We start from the raw sequence: 26,499 nt of genomic DNA on the forward strand, positions 1-26,499 counted from the left end.
GTAAGATTGAGGGGTCTTCAGTTCAGATTTTAGAAAGTTTGATTTGTGGACTTTACTAAATCCAGGACCGTTTCTTTCACAGCATCTAAAACTAGTAGCAGATAAAAAAGCACCTATCGTCTGATTCACGATTTCCTTTGGTGTGTATTAGTAACGATATGCAAAAGGTACAAATCCCAAAGTAAACAATGACGCAAGTTATCGTCTCCAACGTAAATCTCTTTTCTTGGACTACAACAAACACACAGCTTGTAGGCAACAGTTTACTACCTGGGCCTGTTGACGTGGACAAGACCGACATTATCACTGGTGTGATATACAGTATGGATTTAATCCAAGATTCAATCCATCATCTGACATCATATTGCAAATTTTTAATTGGAAACACATTTTGTCCAGGATATATCAGAAAAGAAAAGTTAGTCTTGTATCATATTTTTACAGTTAAGAGTTCAAAACAAAGCTCCTGGGGTGCTACTTTCCTGTGGTGTCTAGATAGCTCTTGTTCTCTAAGAAGTATAGTGAGATTGTATGCAACATTCATACTCTGTGTTTATTTGTCTCACAGACATCCACAACCCCACCTGTAATCTTAACCCTGATGGCTTCCAATCTCAGAGTTTTGCAGTACAGGGTTTACTCTTCAGACACAACCCAGCTTTCCTGCGGTGCTCGGCTCAAGCTCTAATCAAACACACCTGAACCAGCTAGTCAAGGTCTTCGAGTTCACTTAGAAATGACAGGCAGGTGTGTTGGGTGCAGGGTTGGGACTAAACTGTGAAGGAAAGTATATCACCAAGAGCCGTATTGAGTACTGCTGGTTTAGAAGAACATGAGACCTTCCCTATTGTTGTCATGCTAAAAATGTACTGCCAGCTCAGCTTTCAGTGTCTTGACACTAAGATATACTTCACTTGTTTTGATGACAAGAAGACCCTTTATGCCCCCCCGGGCATGAGTATTGTTAAATGGAATCAACTTCGACAGCAATGATGGACTTTAGGGATTTGTCGAACGGTATCACTCATTGCTGTTGATATATCTGCAATTATTCATATTAGCCTGAATACTTTTTTAGCATAGGGAATTATACTACAGTACCTGTTATGAGAAACACACAGATTGATTAGATCAAACATAGCAATACAGCAATAAGCGTTGCATATTTTTCTCTGTATTCATGTTTATGCATAGCCTGGGTTTCCCCATGCTGCATTGCACACAAATGTATTTACGCTGCAAGTCTAGAATGGAAACCATGGAACAATTTTCCCCCTAAAATGGGAACCAATCACAGAACAGGGAGCGGGCAGCAAGACGATGACGACATTTATGCGACACACCGAAGAAGTTTTGTTTATCCAACACGGCAGCAGACACAAAGTTACTTTTTTCGATGCAGCCTTAGATAGTGTCCTAAGTAGTTTTGAACGCAAGTTTATTTAAAAAAAAAAAAAAACTTTTGCGTTTAAACAATTTCATATCCAAGAAGGATGTTTGGATATGGCAAGACATGATAGCCACAGAGTTTTATAGGACCAACCTGCTAGGCATCGTCGTCGACTAAGTACAAATAACTTATAAATGGTAACTGGTATTTATTAATATCATATTGTCATTATGCCTGTACTGTGGTTGTCACAGTGTCACTAAGTTGTGTTGCTTTTCAATATCAATATACAGCTCCCGGTTTAGTTGCATAGCTTTTAGCTGTGTGCACACGTACCGATTAAAGTTGATGACGCTTGTATTTATGTCGCTCTACATATGTCATCTGGTATAATTGAAGCGATTGGCTATGAGCTACGTACATACGCATTTGATAGACATTCGTAGCGCCCAATAAACGTCTCTTGGCATAAGTAAACCACGCCTCAAATACGAGAAAGTTAGCACGTGGTTCCCAGACCATGCTTTATTCTGTATGAGACTGATCTGGGGTTATCCAGGCTAGTTTATGCATATATTCGTACTTACTTTTTATGTAAGGCATCATGTTACAAACAGTTTGCAGTACAAAAAGGTCTTGTATCACACTGATGGGGCTTATTTTTCGCTATAACAAACTGCTGCATGTAGATTATTCCTCTTATTACATGGCTATTAACCTCATAAGTGAGGTAAGGCGCATTAAACATACATTTGAAATATTTTATTTTCATTTTACGTTTACTGTTTTACTTAAAAGACGTTCAGATGTCACAAACACACTATTTGGTTTAATCATTTGTAAATGTAATGCCAGATGTTATTATCAGACATATTTATATTTCATTTTGTGTAATATTAAACTGTACCTGTAAAATGATTTGCTGCATCCACACAGGTTACCGTGTGTTATTAATTTCGAGCGGTAGTTATCTGAAAAGAACAAACCTTGGAATGTTGCAACTGGCCAATCAGAATCTAGCATTTTATAGAGCCGTGTAATAATCAGTAATTAATATGCCATATTTTTACAAAAGTTACTTTAATCATTTCATTGGTATTTAAGAAATTTATTTCGCTGCAAAACCCTCTAAGTGCATGCAAGCTTTTTTGGCAAAAACCTCCACTAAATCCAACACTCTCATAAGAATTAGGGATGCCCGATCAGGTTTTTTTGCCCTCGAGTCCAAGTCATCTGATTTTGAGTATCTGCCGATACCGAGTCCCGATCCGATACTTCTATAATACATAAAAAAAGAATAAAGAAGAGCGAAAAAACAGATCCAGGATGTTCCTTATGTCATGCCGCACGCATTGCTGTTTCTGTGTGGAGTCAAAAGGGTCTAACTCTGTGCCAGCGCATTACTATAGATGTGTTAAAAAATAATGAGAATATATATAGTATATATGTACAGGGGGTTGAATTGGGATTTGTTTTGTGGGGATGCTCTGTTAGGAGGGAAGGTTCGAGGGGTAACATGTTTAATCCTGATGACAGCAAAGCCACTGGTGTGCTTCAATTACATTTTGGACCTCTGATAGGATTTTATACGTTTGAGCTTTAAAGCTGTGCCACAGGTTGACCCAAACTTTAAAACCTGAACTTTAAATTATGCACATCTATGAGTCCGACATCCTATATGCATTTGTTGCACATGTCATTATGCACAATTGATAAAATTTTGAAGGAAGTTATAAGACTCAACCTCCTTGACTACTTAGGCATACGATAGACTACCCAAAAATACTCAATTAACAAGAAAAACAACATACTGATTCAGCAATAGGCTATGTATTATAAATTGGCCATAGAGATTCCCTAAGTTGGCCAGCAGTTAGTTAAACAAATCACTATAGTTAGATCGTAATTGATTTGTATAATCAAAATACATTATTTTATTAAACTATACAGTAAGTTGTATCCAGTTATCTAGTTAACATATATGATTGACATAGCTATACATACTTTAATACTTTGTTTCTAGACTTCAATTAAGTTTTTTTCGACGTGTGCACCATTCTTACCTCTCTTTCTATCTCTCATCTCTACAATGTGTAATGTGATCCTCCTGCGCGAATGCGCGTTCTTGAGGTTGAGACACGGAGCTGCATATGCAGATTAACTGAGCACATCGACGCGTCGTTTAAATGAGCGGTAAAAACCCGATTTTGTCGTGGGTGCACAGCATGCACGAGTGTGTGAAGCTTATGAATAAAAACACGTCATTATTCGCGTCAGTTCACACGCACTAGCGCAGAGCGTACACTGGCGCGGAGCAGAGCGAGACCTTCAGTCTGTGTGCCGGGGCTTAGCCCCGGACGGTCCTGGCCCAATTTAAACCCTGCATATGTATCCGAATCCTGATCGGAAGGTAACGTCCGATTCTGATTGAGTCTGAAACCACGTGATTGGGCCGATTTCCATCATGTGATTGCATCGGGACATCCCTAATAAGAATGGTAAATAGGCTGTTAATGGGACGGTACCCTTTAAGGTCCTAATATGTGCCATTTAGATGCAGATATGAAGACATTTGCTACCAATTGAGGTACTACTGTATATGCACTTTTATGGGTACCGCCCCAGTGACAGCATTTGTACCTTTTTTTTTGAGAGAGTACAGCTGATTGAGGATTTTACATTTTGACTTGAGATACAATTTGTATTCAATGTAGCTATGAATGCAAATATAGGTACAGCAGTGCTTACCAACCTTTTTCACTTCAAGGCCCCTAGTTGCCCACAACAATATTTCAAGGCCCCCCACTCACTCAATTTTTTCCACATAAAATTAAATAAAGCTTGGAATGACTAGACAGATGTATATTCGCTACAAAAATGGCCAGACATAAAATAAGAAACATCTTAATTTTTGCTTGTTTTAGCTTATTTTAAAGCTTGTTTTATCCAATTTTTAATAATTTTAAGTCATCTTGAGGCCCCCTTGGAAATCTGCTGAGGCCCCCCTGTGGGCTCCGACACTGTACTATGGGACATGACTGCATAACCCTAATCTCTACTCTTATTGAATTGATGATACTCCAAAAAAACCACCTGCCTCTATTTTGTGATGTAATGCTTTTTCACTATTCTGTTGATTTCTGATGCATAAAAAGTCCCACCCTGCATTTTTTCTCCTTTTCTGCAAATTCGTCATATGACATAACAGGTTTTCAAAGGCCAACTTATGTCGGTGAAAGCCAAGTTCTGGGCTGGGTCAATGTAGTGACGTGTATAATAATACAGACAAGATAGCAGTGATTTAAACCTGAATGCATTCTGAAGAAGTCGGTACAAAAGTTATTTGCAGATAACTAGACTTTCCAGAAAGTAAACTTTTATATTGATGTAGGCACCAATAAGCCGTAGGGCTGTCTGTCAAATCTATACAGTTTTTGGAAAAAGGTCTCACATAAAAGCTCACACATAGCTGTGGTGACTTCATCTCTCAAAAGCCAGAATTTTTGACTGCTCTCCATTCTCACACATCCAGGCTTGCCCTCCAGCACTCTGGGTAAAAGGCTAAAAATACTGGGCTGTAAGCCATCACCAGTAGCCCAGGGATTAGTGGAGCTCAATGTCTCTGGCAGCTCTCCAGTTCCATAGTAGCTTTTGTGTTGCAGATAGAAGCACGTCTCCAAGTCTTCTCAGAAGCATGACTTGAAATTTTTCTTTTGTTTATGTGATGCCTGTCTGTTTGTCTTCAGTGCCACGAGTTTTTACAGTCTAGCATGTCTTTGGTCTTGATGTTATTGAATGATTAGGATTCTTAAGACTTTTAAGGATCGATTCTGTCAATTTTACGTAGGGTTTTCGCGTAGAATGATTGAGAAATAAGTGATTAGGCGAAGAATAAAAAACATACTTTATGTTGTTATTCGGGTAGTTCGCTTTTACTCTGGTGCCCCTAGTGGCAAAGTTTAGAATAAAATGTTTGCATAAAAATTCTGTTTTGAAATATTGCAATTACAGTGATCGTGCTTGCTAGCATTTGCGTTTTACAGACTGGCATGTGCAGTTGAGATTTCAAAACATACATTTTAAAACCTTTGTTGATATTTGATCATGTAAGTAATGGTTACATTCCACAGTGTCATGAAGTGTACATCAAATGTACGAATCTGCGTCAAATCTTAGCTACATACCACTGTGGTGCAGAGGATTAAAGTCTCATAATAAAATAAGCCCTAGACATGGGCGTTATGAAGACGTTCATACAAGTCTTCGCTTGCCTGGTTTCTGTTTCACAGTTTGTCAATAGATGTCAAATTACAGCAGCAAACAGATTCTTTACACTTAGCTTCGGCTCACAAAGATATCTCTTGTGTTCTTTTAAACATGCTGACTAGTCGCATGAACTCATGCCTTGTCAGGGCTCCCTAGGGAAATGTCTCGCAGACATTCGCAGCCACCTGTTTAAATCTGTGTTATGTCTTCAGAATTCCCCCTTTAGAACATGGAATGAATCCTGTAGACTATGTATTTTTGGCCCCGGACACTATTTGCATCATACATTTGATTTTGTTCGGTGCTGTAAGAAAGTGTCATGGCACTTGTTAGCTTCACTCAAGTTTCATTTACATTCTGTCTTCAGTTTATAGTTTCTTTGGGTTCAGGACCCTAAAGCATAATTTAAGGTCCTGCGTAGGACCTACAGTACGTTGTAGGCTGTGCATAGCTCTGGGTAGCCTGATGTGCACCTCTACAAAAATGTAACGGCGTGTTCGTTTTCCGTGTACTGGACAGCAAGTGCTGTGATTGGTCTCCTAGAACTTCTTCCATCAGTTAAAAAAATTCTGCGTTGCATCCTCATTAGCATTTTGCTTATGATGGTAAAAACAAAGATGGGCCAAGTTCAGGAGTGATATTTAACTCAAGTTGCATCAATAGTTGCTGTTTATTTACCACCATCACTGCTGATGCTTCTCCAACATCAAACTGCTTCTTCTTTGGCGTTGCCTTGATACTGTGTATACATGCCCGGTGTAGACATTGCCTACCAGTGATCTGCATGTGTAAGTGCATGTTAACGTGAACAACGATGCAGAAGTATGAATGAACACCAAAGCGTAGCCTACAGCGATATGGGTCCTACACAGAACTACAATGAGCGCTTACGTTTTTATATTAGCTCCCATAAAAGTCTGCTATTAACCTGTCAGCACCCTCAAAATCTGTTTTTATGTGATCACTCTTGATGTTTTGCGAACATTTCAAAGCCTTACTAGATGTTAGTAATTTTTCGCTATGTGTATTATTATTATTATCAGAGCCCATTATGGTGACAGAGACAGACTATGTGTATAAATACATGTGTATACATGTATTTATTTTACAGGAAACAGAGCCAGAATCTTCTTTTTAAAAGAGACATTGCAATGCTTGAAATGAAAGTATAAGGAATGAGTGTCATGCCTGACAGTTATGCAAAAAAGTTTGTTTACTCTACAATGTGCATGTGGATTAGCTGGACCTGTGAGAAATAAGCACAATTTGGGATGCTGAAGCATAATTTTAAAGAATTTTGTTATATGTGGATTTTATTTCAATTTTTAAATGTTTTTAAAACATAATCTTTACCAATAGATATTTAGTAGGAATGCACAAATATAAATTTGTGGGTGCCGATATGGATTTAAACAGACAACTATTGACAGATACTAGGGCTGGGAATCGATTCCAAAAAGAATCAATTCCTCGATTCAGAGGTGTTAGGAATTGAGAATCGATTTCAAAGGTTGAAATCGATTCCATTAAAGGAATAGTCTACTCATTTTCAATATTAAACTATGTTATTACCTTAACTAAGAACTGTTGAATCATCCCTCTATCATCTGTGTGTGTGCACGTAAGCGCTGGAGCGCGCTGCGACGCTACGATAGCATTTAGCTTAGCCCCATTCATTCAATGCTGCCATTTAGAGATAAAGTTAGAAGTGACCAAACACATCAACGTTTTTCCTATTTAAGACGAGTAGTTATACGAGCAAGTTTGGTGGTACAAAATAAAACATAGCGCTTTCTAAGCGGATTTAAAAGAGGAACTATATTTTATGGCGTAATAGCACTTTTGGGAGTACTTCGACTCGCCTGAAAAGTCCGCTCCCCTTCTCACTCTCATAATGGGAGAGGGAGGATGTTACTGCGGCGAGTCGAAGTACTCCCATAAGTGCTATTACGCCATACAATATAGTTCCTCTTTTAAATCCGCTTAGAAAAGCGCTACGTTTTATTTTGTACCACCAAACTTGCTCGTATAACTACTCGTCTTAAATAGGAAAAACGTTGATGTGTTTGGTCACTTCTAACTTTATCTCTGATTGGTACCATTGAATGAATGGGGCTAAGCTAAATGCTATCGAAGTGTCGCAGCGCGCTCCAGCGCTTACGTGCACGCACTAAGATGATAGAGGGATGTATCAACTCTTCTTAGTTAAGGTAATAACATATTTTAATATTGAAAATGATTATTCCTTTAATCCAATTAATGACTAGCAATGACACTAGTCTTGTTATCTTACTGTAAGATATTTTGCTATTGCAATTAAAGTAATGTTTCATTCATACAAAGAAAATAAAAGCTACTCTCTTCTAATACAAATGTGTATTTTAGTTGGTCCTAAGATATATTATACCTGTCTAAGTGGGGCGCAGAATGAAAAATTTCAGAACCCCTGCCCTAAAGGAACCTTGATATTAATCTTTTGAGTAATTAGAGTTGTCTCGCAACCAGCTGTCACAAACACACACTTTTAGCTCTCAGAAAACACATAATCCTGATAAATATAAGTGATTTTCATTTGGTTTAAGTAAGAAATAATCTTCTGAGCTACATCAGCTCATATTAAGCTTGTGGGCTGGAGCACACTCCCACTGAAAATGACTAAAAGCTTTCGCCCCTGGTTGTATCTGTAACTTGTAAAAGAAATTGAAAGTAAAATACAAGGATGTAGGTAGAATGGAAAGATACACTTTGCTGAGAAATTGTACATTCCTTTTTGCCATTTCCAGAGAGTGTGGTACACATTAGTGGAGGTCTCTCCGCGTGCCAAGATATTACAGGATCACACAGTGTAGCCACAAGCGTGTCTAATGTCCTAATTGGATTATGCACTTATGGTTTCTTGACAGCAAATTATTCGAACAACCAGAACCCTTCGTTTTGTGAAGAGATGAGAAATAAAGAAAGACACGTTTGGCCTCTGAGGTAGCAATTAACTCTTTAAAACGCACAGGCGATATTGGGTGACTTGTCGGGTGGTATGTGACCACATAGTGTTAGGAAGGTACAATGGACATTCTTTTAACCGTGTTCACGACGTGGTCTAGGACCTTGTGGTCATTCTGAATCCGCTTGAATTATTCATTAACAGGAAATCAAACCTAAAGCTACTCTTTTTCCAGAAATCCCCCATTTTGTCAAGCAGCGAGGACTGAACGATGAGAACGGAATGAAAGCACAAGCCCTTCTATTCCTGCAATGAAGTCACATTCGAGCAACTGAATAAACATCAGGTTTTCATGTGTCATGATTTCCTTATGAGGCGGCTCTTTTTCAACCTCTGGATATATTGCATGAACGTTTGGAAATTTAGCAGCGTGACAAGAGTCGACTTCCAGTGCCAAAAGCTTGGTCTCTCGACATGTCTTTCCTCAGCGAAATTGTATTAAAGTGATCAGGGTAGAATGCTTCTGGAAACCTCTAGAGCTGTCATTAATGTCAACATCTGCTTCGCTGTTGATATATGTTGTCTGGGAAACCCCTAGGTTGTAGTTAATAATAGCCAGCACCTATATTCGAAGACAAAAGTGGCAGATTTAACTTCGCCGCAATAACATATGCGCTGTTGGAACTGTGTGTTCGTGAGTTTTGTAAATCCATTTATTCCGTTGCCTCTCATTGGACGTGTGAAAGGAACCCAGAAATTACCCATAATGAGCTACTACCCTGCCAGTCCTGTCAACTGGTGTGACCAATATGGTCATTAGCTGACAGTCTTGTTCTCTGTATGTGCTATAGAAGTTACACTCGACTCTTCGTCACGTACCGCAGAATGCTGGTTAGATACTCGCCAGCTATGCGGCCGACCCAGGCCGTGTGTTTTGTGTTTGAATGCTCTAAAATAAAACAACAAATGTGGTCCTGGTCCATCATGCGCTGCCTACAAATGCTACAAAAGTTGGACGTATATTAATGTGAACTGAAGGGTATAGTATGAACATTAACTTTTGAACTAGACCTCTGTTTTCCAGGAGGCAACAGGCGTTTAAGAACTTTAACCGCATAAGCATTCATTAAGACTAACTGAATGATTTAAAGAAAGCATTTGTGCCTGTGGCACCGACAATCATTTTTCCCTACTGCATTTGCCCCGTGTCATGTCATCTGAGGTGAGAGCGACTTGTGCTTTTATTCAATTATGTGGTTTTATAGCAGGAAGTCTATTGCCGTTCTTGTTGGTCTTGACTGTGATGGTTTCACATGACATTTACACACACCTACCTGAATATGCAAGGCATAAGTGCACAAACAGACTTATCAATTACTAATACATAAAAAAAAACTTTTTTATTCAAAGCGACTTACAAATGAGAGAGCTTCAACATTTTGTCTAAGAAGGTAACTTTTTGGAAAGGTGCCACTATAAGCTTGTCAAGCTACTGGTCAACATGCGTTTCATCTTTCTTTGAATTGGAACATGCAGAACTACAAATTTCATGATGCATTTCAGTTCTTTTCATTATAGATCACAAACGTATTGAATTAAAAATCTTTGTAATAAATAAGACAGCATTCAAATTAAGTTTCCATTTATTTTATAAATAGCTAAAGCTGAAAAAAAAACAGGAAATCCTGGGCGAACAGAAGAAATTATGGTGAAAATGAACTCACATTGGCTGCAGCTCCAAGCCACAACTCCTACATAAAACTGATTGTATCTGTTCATTTGTTTTCTGCCGTAGGCTGACAGGTAAGGAACCCCTGTCCATTCTGCCCCTGAGCACACAGCCAGATGAAAGGGCGGCCAAGGCGCACTACAAGCTCTGTGACCGACTCAAGCTAGAGAAGAAGCAGCGTAGAATGTGCAGACGGGACCCCGGTGTGGCCGAGACTCTTATAGAGGCCATCAGCATGAGCGCGTTAGAGTGCCAGTACCAGTTTCGCTTCGAGAGGTGGAACTGTACTTTAGAGGGCCGTTACAGAGGTGACATTTTAAAGAGAGGTAAGCAATGTGCTTGATATGCCTTTCAAAGGATGCCTGTCATCCTAATAAAGGCAACATTGGCACCAACCAATGGCTTTCACAGCAAAAAACTACTTTCTTACTTAGTGTTTTTGTCTGGTTTTCAGTAAAAATGTTGAATAATTCTTAAATAAAGATGTATTTTCTTGATGGGCAAAATGACCTAGGAAAATAAGTCTAGTTTTTAGACAAAAAAAAATATTAATTTTAAGTAAATTGGTACTTGAAAGAAGCAAAAAGAAAAAATCTGCCAATGGAATAAGAAAATCTTTCTTGAAATAAGTTAACTTTTTTATAAACCCTTTATTCAAGAAAAATTTTCTTATGCTGGATTCACACCAAACGTGGTAGAGGCAGCAAAAATGCGCTATTAGCATGTAGTTGGATGCTTGAACATTTTGAGTTTACTTGCTTCATTCACGCGTGAAAGCCGCGTGTGAAATTCTAGTCATTCGAGACATTTAAAGGTGCCGTGTGTAATTTTTAAAAGGATCTCTTGACAGGAATGCAAAAGGAGTGTATAAAGACCTTTCATAATGAACCGTTATGTGTTTATTACCTTAGAATGAGACGATTTTATCTACATACACAGAGGGTCCCCTTACATGGAAGTCGCCATTTTGGCCCGCCATGTTTCTACAGAAGCCCTTAACGAACTTTTTTTACTAAGTTGTCTCCGACGATGACATGTTTGTCCGGTGGCGGCTACCGTAACCTCTCTATGTGTTTCAAAATTGAGGGGTGAGCAGTGGACTGAGCCGTTGGTTGCAATTCGCAACCTCACCACTTGATGGCGCTAAAATTTACACACTGCACCTTTAAGCGGAAATTCGCATCATGGGAATAGATGAGCGAATGAGGTGCGAATGAGGCGGATTCGCGTCTACCGCGGCGCACCAAACGCCTCATTTGCGCTGCGAGACCTCCAAACACGCGTAAATGCGTCTTTACATGGACTTTTTAACACTGAAATCTCTCACACATGATGCCTTTACCGTAGCTGGTGTGAATGCAGCATTATTCCATTGGCAGATTTTTTTGCTTGTTTTAAGCACAAATTCGCTTACATTTTACTGTATAGATTTTCTCTAAAAACTAGACTTAGTTTCCTAGGTCATTTTGCTCATCAAGAAAATACATTTTAATTGAAATTTATTTTTATTTTTACTGAAAACAAGGCAAAAACAATAAGTAAGAAAGTGATTTTTTTGCAGTGTTGTCTTGACTTGTGATGCTAGTGGAACAGAAATGACATACATTTGCTTTAATGTAAAAAAAAAATCATGAGCCTGATCTCATGAGAATTCATACATATTTTACGAGTTAGTTAATTCGAAACGAATCATATAAAAATGTATGATTATCATAAAAAAATTACGAAACGCAAATGCAAATCATACAAAAATGTATGAATGTGGTTGTACTAATTAATTTGAATTAGCCACCTCGTAAAATACGTACAAATTGCCATGAGATAGCGTTGTTTATTTAGTTACATTAGATCATTGAATTCTAGCAGATCATATGAATGTTACAAAAGTTTTAGTGTTAGCAGCTAGCATTAAACATTTTTAACATTTTAATCATATTCAAATGACTGTTTGTTGATGTATAATTCAGAACTGACAAGTTAAAAGTGTTCAAACAGTTAACTGTTGGTATAGTGACCGCACTGCACATGTCTGTTTGATGCCAGATGAAAGATGTTTTGACTAACAAGACTTACGGTACATTCACACGGGGGAAAGCGTTAACGCTTGATGTGGCCGCAACACATGCTCCGGTCCTGCGTTAATGTAATTGGCTGGCTCGCACTAGGTTATTTGCATAAGGCGATCTGATTGACTGATGCACACATTGGCGCTTGAAAAGTTGAGAAATGCAACGGCAGTGACGCGACGTTGACGGATCCACAATTCAGTTTGTAAACGCATGACATCATCCATTAAAAGTAAATAAGAAGCGTCAACACTTTCCCCCCCTGTGAATGTACCATTAAAGTCCATGTAAAGTCAATTCAGACTTGTTTCTAAACACATCATAAGTATTAGAAATGAATCATGTTACAACGTTTTTGAGTTGATTTTTGGGCGTGCCTGAAATCATGGCTCAAAGACGCACTGGAGCCACTGATGTGACAAACTCAGAACACCTATTTAATATTTTATTTTATTTTATTTTAGGATGTCAGTACATAAAGGGATTGATGTTGTTGTTACTGGTGTTCTTTTGGGTGTACAACCCATTAAATCACACCAACATCACTGTTTTTCAGGTCAGGAATCTACAGTTGGCTTTATTGTATCCTCCATGTTTCTCACAGGGTTCAAGGAGACAGCGTTCCTCTACGCCATCTCTTCAGCAGGCCTTACCCATGCCATGGCGAAAGCCTGCAGCGCCGGCCGCATGGAGCGCTGCACCTGTGACGAAGCTCCAGATCTGGAGAACCGCAAAGCCTGGCAGTGGGGTGGCTGTGGAGACAACCTTAAGTACAGCAACAAATTTGTCAAAGACTTCCTGGGTAAGAGATCCAACAAGGATCTCCGTGCCCGGATAGACATGCACAACAGCAATGTAGGAATGAAGGTAGGCATGCACTTTTTTTAACAATTTGCCCAGGGCATACTTATACAGTATAAATACGTTTAATTTGAAGTTTGTAAAGTGAACTTTCTTTTGAAGACCCTAAATTAAACGGAAAGAGCGCTGGGTTTTAGAAAGAACTTTATTTTTTGTTTTCTTTCTTTCTTCGTTTTCTGTTTTGCTGTGATGGTTAAAGAATCAGATCCATAAATTCTTTTAGGTCCCTTAAATAGTCTGTAAAAGACCCAGTTTAAATCACTTAAATTGACTATTTAATTCAGTAATTTATAATAAGTGGCCATTAATCAAGATTCGGTTTCCCCTTCAGTGTAAAGAGCAGTAGGCTTTTCCCGAACGCAAGTCTTTCATTGTTTTTGCTGCGAGGCGAGGAAATGTTGAGGCCCTTGTAAGAGTAAAAACAAAAAAGACAGAGCAGAAAAAGACCCATAACCGAGCTCCAAAGTAAACTACAGGTCTGGCACCAACAGATTGTCTCATATTGTTCGTTTTAGTTTTAGTATGCATATAAATTACAGCCCAGCCCAGAACAGACTTGTCCTCTGCGCTCGGGCCATCTAAAGTAGTCGTCCTCAGGCCATTTTGCCTGCGATAAGAGATTTACAGCGCTGCGTTATACATTTTTGTCCATCTGCACATGTAAGGAGGTGTACAGGCATTGGGGTCAAATCCCATATGGGGAACTAACTTGGAATGTGCTTGCCTCGGCATCCCCTGTGCTTTAAAGCTGACGTTTCACAATTTCCTTTGCTTCCATTGTGGTGGATTTGCAGTTTCTGTTAAACAAATCCACCACTTTTTCAAGAGAAAATGTCCAGACTGCACCTTCTATATGATTATTGCAAAGTTCACTTTTATTACAGAAATCCAGAGTAGGTCGAACAGCACAGTGGATGGTTACAGCTGGCACACTGCAAAAAATGACTTTCTTACTTAGTATTTTTGTCTTGTTTTCGGTAGAAATGTCTAAAAACTCTTAAATTAAGATGTTTTTTTGATGAGCATAATGATCTAGGAAAATCAGTCTGGTTTTAGACAAAAAACATACAATTTAAGTGAATTTGTATGGAGCCCCTAAGGGCACATGTAGCAAAAATTAAATAAAGTTTAGTTTCATGTGCTCACGCAAAACCTTCATGTGCAGAATTTTTTTAAAGTTTAGTTTCCTGTGCTCACGTAAAACTATTGCATGCTCACGTGAAACTATAGTTCAGATTTTTTCAACGTAACTTTAGATTTTTTTTACTCCAATGTCACCTTAGGGGCTCGGTAAAATTTGTGTTTAAAACAAGCAAAAATATCTGCCAATGGGGTGAGACAAAAATCAAAACATACGATCTCTTTTTTTCTTAAACACTTAATTTAAGCAAAATTTTCTCACCCCATTGGCAGATAATTTTGCTTATTTTAGCACAAATTCACATAAATTGTATAGTTTTTGTCTACAAAATAGACTTATTTTCTTACGTCATTTTGCTCATCAAAAAAATACATCTTAATTTAAGAATTTTTAGATATTTCTACTGAAAACAAGACAAAAACACTAAGTAAGAAAGTCATTTTTTTTTTGCAGATAATGATTTTCAAGAAAAAAAATTCTTGGCAGATTTTTTTGCTTGTTTTATGCACAAAATCACTTAAATTTTATATTTTTTTATCTAAAAACTAGACTTATTTTCTTGGGTCGTTTTGCTCATCAGGAAAAAGCATCTTAATTTAAGAATTTTTTGATAGTTTTACTGAAAACAAGACAAAAATACTGAGAATTTTTTTTTTCTTGAAAATAATTTTGTGCAGTGTGTTTGCTTAAAATGCATTCATCTCAATAGGGGTGGGCAATATGACCAAAATCTTCTATCACAACAGGATTCACTTTATACCATGATAACAATATTTATCACGGTAGTGTTTTTTATGTTTTAATAAGGTTTTTCTGTTATTAAAATATTTAATACCAAAGAAATATTCTCACAAAAACCTTATACAAGCATAAAACGAAGATAAAACAAACAAATTTTTATTTAAGGTAGAAAAGTGATTTAGTCAAGAGCAGTGAGAGATTTTATAAACATGAGTGATAGACAGGAGCAAAATTAGGTTACTTCCCCTTTAAGACCAAAGTCCGGACCATATGTTACACATGCGTTTTCTCTTTTAGCTAAATGGTCGTGTTTATGAGTATACTTGCAAAGACAGGAATTTTGACACATATATGTATTTTAAGGCCAAAAATGCGGGAAAATTGCTCACAAGTTTAATGAGCAGCGGTTGCGCGACTTGCGCGCTCCTCACACACAGAAAGAACGCACGCATATAGATCTGTTGTTTGTGTTTCAATGGCTTAAATTAACTTACAGTGCTTAAATACGTGTACAAACGTTATGTTTCCAAGACCATGCGAACAGGAGCATGAAGTGGGCGCGTAACCTCGATAGAGACGATTGTCCAAAATCTCAACTGTTTGACACATTTTTACCGGTTAATCATGTCTGCTGGTTTATTGCCCACCCCTACATCTCAACACGCTTTAAAACAACAAAAAAAGCAACATCAACGCAATCACCGACTCATGAGCACATTGGATGTTTCACTATTGTGTTGTGCCTGGTGCATGAACAGCGCTTGAAAAACATCCATGTTGGACTTTAACTCCTTAAAACCATCAAGAAATCAAACCTTTACTTCTAATGACTAAAATTACCTAAGTTACCATGGCCATCATAATAACATCTTTCTCCAGCTGTTACAAAATTGTACAGATAATTGATGTATTTCAAAGCAGGGCTTTTTTTGACAAGTGCATTTGATGAAACCATAATTATGGCTATTAGTTAAGAATGAGGATAATACCGACCCCTCAATGGCCTCTATTATGTAGCCGTTCGCTCTTTGGTCGAAGAGGGTAAAGCAATCAAAATATGAGGGTGCATCAAAGTTAACCTTAATGTGCTTTTGAAGTAGTTGTTTTGTAAATAACACTGCCCATCTATTTAACTGACCTTCACATATGAGGGGCAACATAAGGGTTTAGTAAACACGTCTTTGATGTAACACACAGCTGAGCTCTGTGCTGTGTCTGCTGAGATAATCGGAGACATGAATGTTGATGTTTGCTCAAATTCTTGACTGTAACGCCTTTGATTTTTTTTTTTGGTTTTGTCAACGTTTGTCCTGCCCAGGTGATCAAGGCGGGGGTAGAGACCACCTGCAAATGTCACGGAGTCTCGGGCTCGTGCACCGTGCAGACCTGCTGGAGGCAGCTGGCGCCCTTTCACGAGATCGGCAAGCAGCTCAAGCAACGCTACGAGACTTCCGTCAAAGTGGTCAGCTCCACCAACGAAGCGACCGGGGAGGGGGAAATTTCCCAGAGCCGACCCCAGGGGCCACACCCCTCTCCGGACCCCATTCCCCGCACCACTGATCTTCTTCACATCGAGGACTCGCCGAGCTTTTGCAGGCCCAGCAAGTATTCGGCTGGAACGGCGGCGCGCAAGTGCTACAAGGATAAGAACTGTGAGGCCATCTGCTGCGGCAGGGGCCACAACACTCAAAGCAGAGTGGTGACGAGACCGTGCCAGTGCCAAGTACGCTGGTGCTGCTATGTCGAATGCAAACAGTGCACTCAAAGAGAAGAGGTTTACACCTGTAAAGGGTAAAAACCGTGACAACCATGCAGAATAACTCTGACCTGTCTGAGAACAGTCGAGAGAGAGACGGTGAAGTGGATCGGGAGAAGAAGTGACATGCTGGTTCGTTTGTCCTTGGAGAGAGGTCTCGAACGCATCAAGCTAGTTTAAGATGAAAGCACTTTTTCAAGAGGTGTTGCAGGGCGTTTTCTTCTCTGTGGAACAGTGTGAAGGCTGTATAATATACTGTACTGTATGTAGCCTAAGGGAAGTCCACAGCTATGAAAGACACTTTGGAACTAGACAAAACACTTTACCGTGTAACTCTAAGCCTGCCAAGATATCAATCAGCGATTCGATTCAGTCCTGGGCAGACAATTGTTTGTCCAACAGTCTCTGAATAATAGCTTGAAAACGTTTCAAGCTGTATGTGTGAGAATATGCGTTAGTATAGGAGTTAAGGAGACTCAATTTGCATTGACGAAATGATGGTGTCAGATTTATTCTACATGCACATATATTCAACACCCACACAACGTGTGTGTATACATATGTACATAGATAAAATTACATTATATTTGTATTATATATACGCACCACTTATCTGAGTATGTTAAATAACCACTAACCACACAAATGTTTTATTGTTTGTGTGCTCGCGTTGACTTTGCGTTGTAATTCTCTTCGACAAGGCCCTTCGGAAAGCAATACTTTTGATTTGTGTCCTTCTGTGGATGTAATTTATGAACATTTTGAGGACTATTCCTTTGCAAAGGAACAAAAATGATTTGCTTTTCTTCTCGTTTTCTTTTCTCTTTTTTTTTGCTCAACAGTGAAAACCTTTGCCAGTCCTTATAAGATTTATTTCCGCCTTAAATGAACTCTACAGATGGCTGTTCAGGGAATAAGTAAAACCACTATGCGCAATCGGATGGTAAAGAAATCTATGAGATATCACAAGCGGGAGTATTTCTCTCCTTGATTTGGGCTTACACCTGACAACAAATCTGTCCATCCTCATTACAAGCTGCAGATTCATTGCTGTAATTGTTGCGGCAGCGCTATTCATCAGTATTTTACAGTACGGTATGGCCACTGTATTTACAATGAAGAGATGGGAATAATCACGGTAGCAAACGTGAGCCACATGTGAGTCTGCATTGGACAGAGCTGACATACTTTTGATCTTTTGGGGAAGAAAATGAATCTCCAGCCGATATTGATGCTGGTGGATTTGATGTTGAGAATTGATGGTGGATGGCAGTCGACGTTCATGCTTAACTGTGGTTCTTTACTCTCACATTGTTAATCAGAAAAAAGGTTTTTGATGATGAACCCAACTGACTTGGACGTACATCTAGGCCTGTCAGTAAGTGGTTCTGTTTCAATTCTACAGTTATATCCTTCGGTCAAGATTGGCTTATATATTTATGTCCATACTGATATGTTCGTTTTGTAAAATAGCAACACTGAAATTCGCTAACTCTGAAAATGATTTTAAATGACAGCTAGCTGCTGTTTGACCAAACGACAGGATCTACATTTCGGATCGGACTTTTAGTCACTTAAAGCTGACTCTGCCAACTTAGTGGTGACAATGTATGACTTTTGTATTCAGATCGCCTGACTCTTTTGATAGTTACATAGTGTAAATACAAATATAAATATATATGAACATATGACAAAAGTATAAGAATGAATTATATATGCTTTTAGTCGAGTGTGAATGAACTACTGAGTGAGGGACCTACAAAGAGCAAAATGGCACCATTCACGCACTGAAGCTTGGACGCTCTCCTATTAAGTATTTAAGGACATGTATTTATGAATATATATATATAAATATCATTTTCATTTGTAAATAGCTAAGGTTATGTTCCTGTGGCAAACAGACAGAGCATGCATACGGGCGATTTGGACAGACGTTTCCAGAATGTTTCAATGTAAGCCTAACTATCCGTGTAGAGGTACGCTGTTAAGTAAGTTCAGTCGAAATTAATCAGCTCTGACATGAGTTAGTAAATACAGGATCAGATGTAACAAAATTATCCCCAGTAGGTACACGTACATTGCCAAAACATCTGTGTAAGTGTGTATCCTCTACAAGGATCGCATTATATTTTAAGTGTATACACAATCTGATAAACATTATTGATAGAGCAAATTCACATGCAATCTGAACTGCAAATGTTGCAAAAACATCTGGTGAACATCGTTGTATGACCCTACAGAGAACACATGGCGTACACTGCAAATTATTTTCAAGAAAAAAAATCTTAGTATTTTTGTCTTGTTTTCAGTAAAAATATCTAAAAAGTCTTAAATTAAGATGCTTTTTCTTAATGAGGAAAATGACCCAACAAAATAAGTCTAGTTTTTAGACCAAAAAATATCAAATTTAAGTGATTTTGTGCATGAAACAGGCAACAAAATAAAAAAAATTCTTAAACACTAAATTAAAGAAAAAATCTTTTTTTTACGTTTTTTTTGCTTGTTTTATGCACAAAATGACTTACATTTGATATTTTTGGTCTAAAAACTAGACTTATTTTCTTGGGTCGTTTTGCTCATCAAGAAAAAGCATCTTAATTTAAGAATATTTAGATATTTTTACTGAAAACAAGACAAAAATACTAAGAATTTTTTTCTTGAAATTTTTTTTTTTTTGCATTGTATGTTTGAGCAAACGCTTATAAAAAATGACATCCTCCAAATGGAAATGAAATGACGTTTTGGTGATGTACGTGTGCATACAATATTATATAAATATAAACCAGCTTCACCAGCACTAAACCAAAATTAATAAGGACCGTACCATATAGACTAAGCTTGTGTTTTAGGCTAAACCCAAAAATCAGGAATAAGTACACTGCAAAAAATTATTTTTAAGAAAAAATTTTTTTAGTATTTTTGTCTTGTTTTCAGTAAAAATATCTAAACATTCTTAAATTAAGATGCTTTTTCTTGATGGGGAAAATGTCCCAAGAAAATAAGTCTAGTTTTTAGAACAAAAATATAAAATTTAAGTGATTTGTGCATAGAAAAGCAAAAAAAATTCTGCAAATAGGGTAAGCAAAAAATCGTAAACATTTTTCTTAAACACTAAATCCAAAAAAAATCAAGAAAAATTTGCTTACCCTATTGGCTTTTTTTTTGCTTGTTTTATGCACAAAATCACTTACATTTGATATGTTTGGTCTAAAAACTAGACATTTTTTTTCTTGAAAATCATTTTTTGCAGTAAATTTGTCTTGTTGTTCAGTACATCGTTTTTAAAACTAGATTAACTAGAGATTAAACAATTACAAATCAAACGAGAACCAAAATGACTTGACGTTTATATTTCTTAACCTATCCTTTTTTTATACGATTAAGCTACTTTTTTGTTACTTAAAAAATTTGCCACGTCCATAAGAAAAAAGCTTCAAGATATGTTCAAAACATAAACCAGGTCTTAACTCTTTCCCCGCCATTGACATTTTATCTCGTCAATTAAGAGAAAACATTTGCAAAAAAACATGTACCTGATAAGTTTTTATGTTGATCTGCAATACCGCGATTATCCACTAGATACCCAGTTTATTGAAAAACTGAAGCCAAAACGTTATTTACTCATTTAAAATTCTGTGTATGTTTGGATAAACATTCTGAATCTGATCTGTAACAAAATTCCTTCACAAAAATGCAATTATTTCAGCTTTTTAAAGAAAAATACCCATATTTAAGATTTTATAAGCAGAGAAAAAAATATGTATAGGATAAAAAAAATCCCGTTTTGTTTGTTTGTTTAAAAGCAGAGGGTCTGTTCTTTCATTTGATATATTTGTATGTTTATATATTGTCCTGGAAGGTATTTTGTGAAACTTTTGTGAAAATCACAAAAAAATGCTGGCGGGCAACTTTCAAAAAATGGCTGGCCTGGAATAAGTTAATATCCAATGAGACAAAAATACCAACTATGTTTTACCATTTGCTTGAAAGTTTTGATAAAACACAAAAACAAGGGGTCCTAAAGTACATAGCACATATTTCTGTCTGAGAAGGGACACTTTTTGTCTTTCATTTAACCTTATGAGCTAAATTCCAAACAGTTTTTTGATGGGGACACATGCCAATTAAAGAATGCCTGGAAACATATACATAGACCTTTGCACGCTACATGGAAACCATAATGGCTATGCCGAGTCTCTCATCAGTCAAGGCCTCTGCCCACAACCGAAGTGAGCAGAAAAACACGGACATACACACGAGACGCAACTCTTCTCCGCTGCCTGTTCTGTTTTGACTCGATAAATATGTTTAATGACAAACAATGTAGATATCATATATAGTTTTAAACCTTTTTTTTTTTGGCATGCTGCATGTTCTCAATATCTGTATCATATTTTCTTATCGACAGAAGGCAGCATGAGATCATGACATCAGTTTTGTTTTAATTGCATTTTTGTCTTTGATGGTCCTTTCCGATGTAACCTGTAAAAATTCTATATACGGTGGTAACAAAGGAAACGGCTGAAATCTAAATTATTATGAGATGTTTTATGAGCATGTGTCAATTGTACATTTTGTAAAGTCGATTTTATATTCTTTTTTATTTTATTTTTTTAAAACTCTGGCTTGCATTTGGCCTGTATTGGGTATTTGCTTTTTGGGGTTGAGGTAGTTGGTTTCATTCAATAATTTCTTTTGATGGCTAATAAAACAATTTCCCACCTAGAGTAATGTAAAGCACAATGCAGACCCTCTCATTGTCAGCTGTGCTACCGTATGTAACCGTGTCCTTATTTTATTATAAGGAATTTAGACCAAAGAGTGCCAATATGTAGTAGCCACACCCACAGCAAAACTATACAAGTCCCAGTTAGCTGAACCTTTGTAGCATAAATCCTAATATTTTTATACTACTATATTGATTGTGGAGTCAAATTTACGTAATTTTCAAAGAAAAAGTATGTCAGTTGATCGTTTTTAGACCTACATTCATCTTAGGATTGACCAAATGGACGATACAATTTTGTGGTGAATTCCAATGTAATGGCTCAGTCACTATTCTGATTTCTGTCAGGGTTTGTGCAATGCTGTAACTGTTCAAATGCATTCTTTTTCTTTTTAAGGGTAGAGTTTTGTCAGTCGGTTTTCTTCGTCCACTTTTTCCTTGTCTTATGGGAAGCTGTTTTCCGCTAAATTATTTTCCTCTACCTCATGTGTATAGCTTGTAGGTATAAACTGATCATGAATGACTGGTAAGAATGTATTTAAGTTATTTAACATCTTTGTATAACAAAGGCAAGAAAATCTGAAAATAATAAAATAATTTTTAAAGAATTATTTTGTTTCTGGTTTTGTAAGAAACGTGTGCATCTCTCATAAAATCTACAAAAAATAATAGGTTTGTACTGGCTCATTTAGGCTTTTTAAGGCTACATAAATCTTAATTTTCGAATGTATTTTAACTGAAATGTGAGAACCTCGATGACGTATGCAGTCGAGCAATGTGACTTCCGGAAAATGCACCTGAAATCCTGGCTGGGACGTGTCAGGCGAAACTGGCACGAATGGCCACCCTACTGTATCCCCCAGAGTTAGAAAAGTCCTTTTCATCTCTGTGCGTCCCATAACTCTGTCATATAGGGTGGCCATTCGTGCCAGTTCTGCCGGACACGTCCCAAACATGTTTTCGGGTTCGTTCTCCGGAAGTCGCATTGCTCGACCGCTTACGTCATCGAGGTTCTCACATTTCAGTTAAAATACATTAGAAAATTTATATTTATTTCTTTTAAGACATACAATCATTGTAGTTTCATTCTTACCTTGAAATGTAACGGTTGCTTTTCTGAAATTAAACCCGAAATATTAAACCTTGATGACGTATGCGGTCGACTAACGCGACTTTCGGGGAATGAACCCGAAAACATGTTCAGGACATGTCCGGGGGAACTGGCACGAATTGCCACCCTACTGACACACCAGCTACCATACTGCTCCCAATAAGTGACAAAAAACCTTTTTATATGTTGTGATTTGTATATCACTCCGCCCAAGTAGCAGTGATTTGCCTTCTGAGAATATAGTTCCCAGTATGCATAAAAGATATTTGTGTTTCATATGACCTTGTTACTTGTACACGCTTTGACTTTACAAATCACAACATATAAATAGGAAAATGTTGGTGTATTTTGTCACTTATTGGGAGCAGTATGCTAGCTGGAGCCATTCACTTCCAGTCTTTGTGCTTAGCTAGTTTAGCGGCGGGTGCGTCAGACAGATACGGCAGGCACAGAGATGAAAAAGGTATGCATGGACTTCAGGGTGTTCCTTTAATGTTACAGATTTTTTGCAATTGGTTGATGTTTTTATCCTAAACAATTTTTAAAGTCAAAGTTTTTGTCATACGTATAAGTACGATACAACAATAATAAACTTACATCATGACCTTGGCATTACAAGCACTGTATTCTTACAGTACCAGTTGAGCTACAAGAATATTCTAGAAAAAGCAAGGAATGTCTTTGCATTGCTTGGCGTTGCCGAATGTTTTTGTAAATGCCTTACAGGATGAAAAACAGGAACCCACTAAACTAATGTCAGTTTAATTTTATTTCACTACTCTGAAAAGTAAGCTGATTTTAACGCACAACCCAAATTACAGCTGTCACGTTAAAAGACAGAGTGCGGTTTTATTTAGCTAAATTGCAGTTTCAGTTTTTTTCAGTTTTTTTTTTTGCTGGCAGGATAGTAAGTTATACAATCACAAAGCCCATTTGGTGTTAGTGTTTAAAACTGTTACTGACAACAAAGGTGTAGGACAATAGTAAAGTCATTTTCCTGTGCAATTACTTCAGGTTCCTGCAAAATCAACTGCAACGCCATGCCATCCAATAACTAGGTAGATGAAACTGGTAAACATGCGTCTGCACAATTTCCTATTTTTCCATATCCTGATTTAGGGGCACAAAGATTACGAGTAGGAAACAGCTGTCTAGAGATGCCACCAGGTGCATTCTCCCCAATGATGACGCATAATGATGGGCACCTGATTTCAGATGCTAAATATCCAAACATCCTCTCAAACAGCACATCCGGATCTAATGAGAGATGGGACTGCTTATGGAGCCACCAGAGATATATTTAGTGAGTACTGATGAGATAAGCGGGGGATAGCCAGACAGATGTACAGGACTAAAGATATATGGTAAACAATATAGTAGCGTATACAATTTCATCATTTGTAAGATCATTTTGAAATGTCTTGGTGCAGAAACCTACGATGAATAGTAAAATAAACAAAAGAGTGACATTTATATGCACCGCTTTAATTATGAATTATTGCAAACCTGTTCCACATCATACTGACATATCAACTCAAGAATCTCTGATTATGTTGAGTAAAATTTTTGAGCAACTCTGCCAGATTATGATACTTACTCCCCACTGAGAAGCTTTTGTTCGGTCAACAACCTCAAGTTCTTCACCAGCTGTGTTAAGGCTCACACTGAGAGAACTATTGGAAAAACCCTCTAAATTTCACAACCGCTGAGAACATCCGAGTGACAGTGATGCCGTGTAGCAGTTTACCTCATTTACCTCAATATTAAAAAGCTAGATCATTTAAAAATGACAATGCTATTATAATTTAGCCTACTCGACCTCATAACAACCTCACTGTCAGAAAAAGTTACAAAACTGTACCTTTTTTGTCGCTGGGGTGGTACCCCAAGGTACAGTTTTGTACCTTTACACCAGTGGTTCTCAATCCTGGAGGCCCACTGCTCTGCACATTTTGTATGTCTCTCTTATCTGATGGACAATAAGATCTCTGCTAATGAGCTGATGATTTGAATCAGCTGTGTTAAACAAGGGAGACATACAAAATGTGCAGAGTGGGCCTCCAGGACCAGGATTGAGAACCACTGCTTTACAGGTAAACATAATACAATGTTACCTTTTGAGGTACATTACTGTTCCTTAAAGGAATATTCCATTTTCTTAAAAGAAAAATCCAGATAATTTACTCACCACCATGTCATCCAAAATGTTGATGTCTTTCTTTGTTCAACACACTTGTAAACACTGAGGCATAGTTTCGTGTTCGTCCTCTGTGACCTCTTGACGTCATGACGTATTGCGTGGGGTCATGCTGGCGCATCACGACCAGATCTAGACGAGAAGTTGTGGTTTAAAAGTGCATATTTTTTGTTTTTCTTGTCAAAAATGACAATGGTTTCGCTAGATAAGACCCTTATGCCTCGTTAAGAATGGGCCATTTAGTTGGAATTAGTTTGTCATATTCAGACTCAGACCCATGGTTTTTAGAACGATGCCTGCAGTTCTGATGTTCTGACAGGACGTTCGCTAATCTACCACCACAAACGTGACTACTAAGTTTCCGCGATTCATTTAAATACCTCCTCCTCCTGACAAATAAAATTTTGTCAGTATCAAGATAACAGATATATCTTTTGTCAACCCTACCTTTCAGTTGTGCCCCGAGTCTAGTGGAGGCACACCGACCGGTTGAAAGTAACAAGCATCTTAAAGGGACAGTAAGTAGGATTTTAAGTGTTTTATTATTTAAAATCAATGTCTTTATTCATAAAAATGTCCTCGTTGGTGTTAAATGACCTCTGCCAATGATCTGACCTTTCTTTGTAAGCTTAGAATTTCTTCTCTTTACTTACATTGAACGGGTAAGTCCAAGGAGGCATCCATATAGTTCCACCATACTGATCAACTATAATAGCAGAGAGGGACAAAAAGCACTAGCCTACCAACCAGTTTTCCCAACGTGTTGTCATTCAGAACACGTAAACCAGGTGAAATGAACAAGGAGATCGGTGATTACATAACGGCTACAGTAGTTGCAACACGCATTTGGAAAAGCTAGGCGCTAGAGAGCACTATTCGTTTAAATGCAAAATACAATTTCACCACTAGATGGTGGTAAATCCTACTTATTGTCCCTTTAAAGTAACAAACCGTTTGAAACCCAGAAGTTCAACACAGAAATTTAACGTGCCCGCAATGTCAGCATTGCTACAATATAGTGGACCTTAACAGTTTATAGTTTCAATGCAGTTTAAAATTGCAGTTTCAATGCAGCTTCAAAGGGCTCAAAACAACACAGTCTCACACCCATGGCGTCAATATTTGACGACACTTGACCATGCGTCAATATGTTGACGCGGAGGGTATACCTTTCGCGTCACTTTTTGACGAACTGGGGACTTCAATACTATTAGGTACGCGAAATTAAACAGTTGTCAACTGACATTGGGGTTAGGGATAGGTTTGGGTAGGGATGTCATTATGTAAATCTAACCCTAAACCGACGCGAAAATGGTAGAAAATGGTAAGAAAATAGGAAAGAGAATTTCGCGTACCTGATAGTATTGAAGTCCCCAGTTCGTCAAAAAGTGACGCGAAAGGTATACCCTCCGCGTCAACATATTGACGCATGGTCAAGTGTCGTCAAATATTGACGCCATGGGGTGAGACTGGGTTGCTCAAAACGACCCATACCAAGGCATAAGGGCCTTATATAACGAAACAATCATCATTTTCACCAAAAAAGTACTTTTAAACCACAACTTCTCTTCTTG

General features: G+C 37.8%; 1 protein-coding gene across 1 annotated transcript in view; it reads left to right on the forward strand.

Moving 5' to 3' along the window:
• wnt9a (wingless-type MMTV integration site family, member 9A) overlaps nucleotides 1-19,242 on the forward strand; it is a 39,721-nt gene extending 20,479 nt beyond the window's left edge. The window contains exons 2-4 of the mRNA XM_065267658.2: nucleotides 10,393-10,652; nucleotides 12,997-13,259; nucleotides 16,454-19,242. Of these exons, the coding sequence (XP_065123730.1) occupies nucleotides 10,393-10,652; nucleotides 12,997-13,259; nucleotides 16,454-16,930 (1,000 nt within the window). The 3' untranslated portion in view covers nucleotides 16,931-19,242. The remainder of the gene's footprint in view (nucleotides 1-10,392; nucleotides 10,653-12,996; nucleotides 13,260-16,453) is intronic.
• The last annotated feature ends 7,257 nt before the right edge of the window (nucleotides 19,243-26,499 follow it).

This window comes from Paramisgurnus dabryanus, chromosome 6, assembly GCF_030506205.2.
Source record: "Paramisgurnus dabryanus chromosome 6, PD_genome_1.1, whole genome shotgun sequence".
NCBI classification, from domain to species: Eukaryota; Metazoa; Chordata; class Actinopteri; order Cypriniformes; family Cobitidae; genus Paramisgurnus; species Paramisgurnus dabryanus.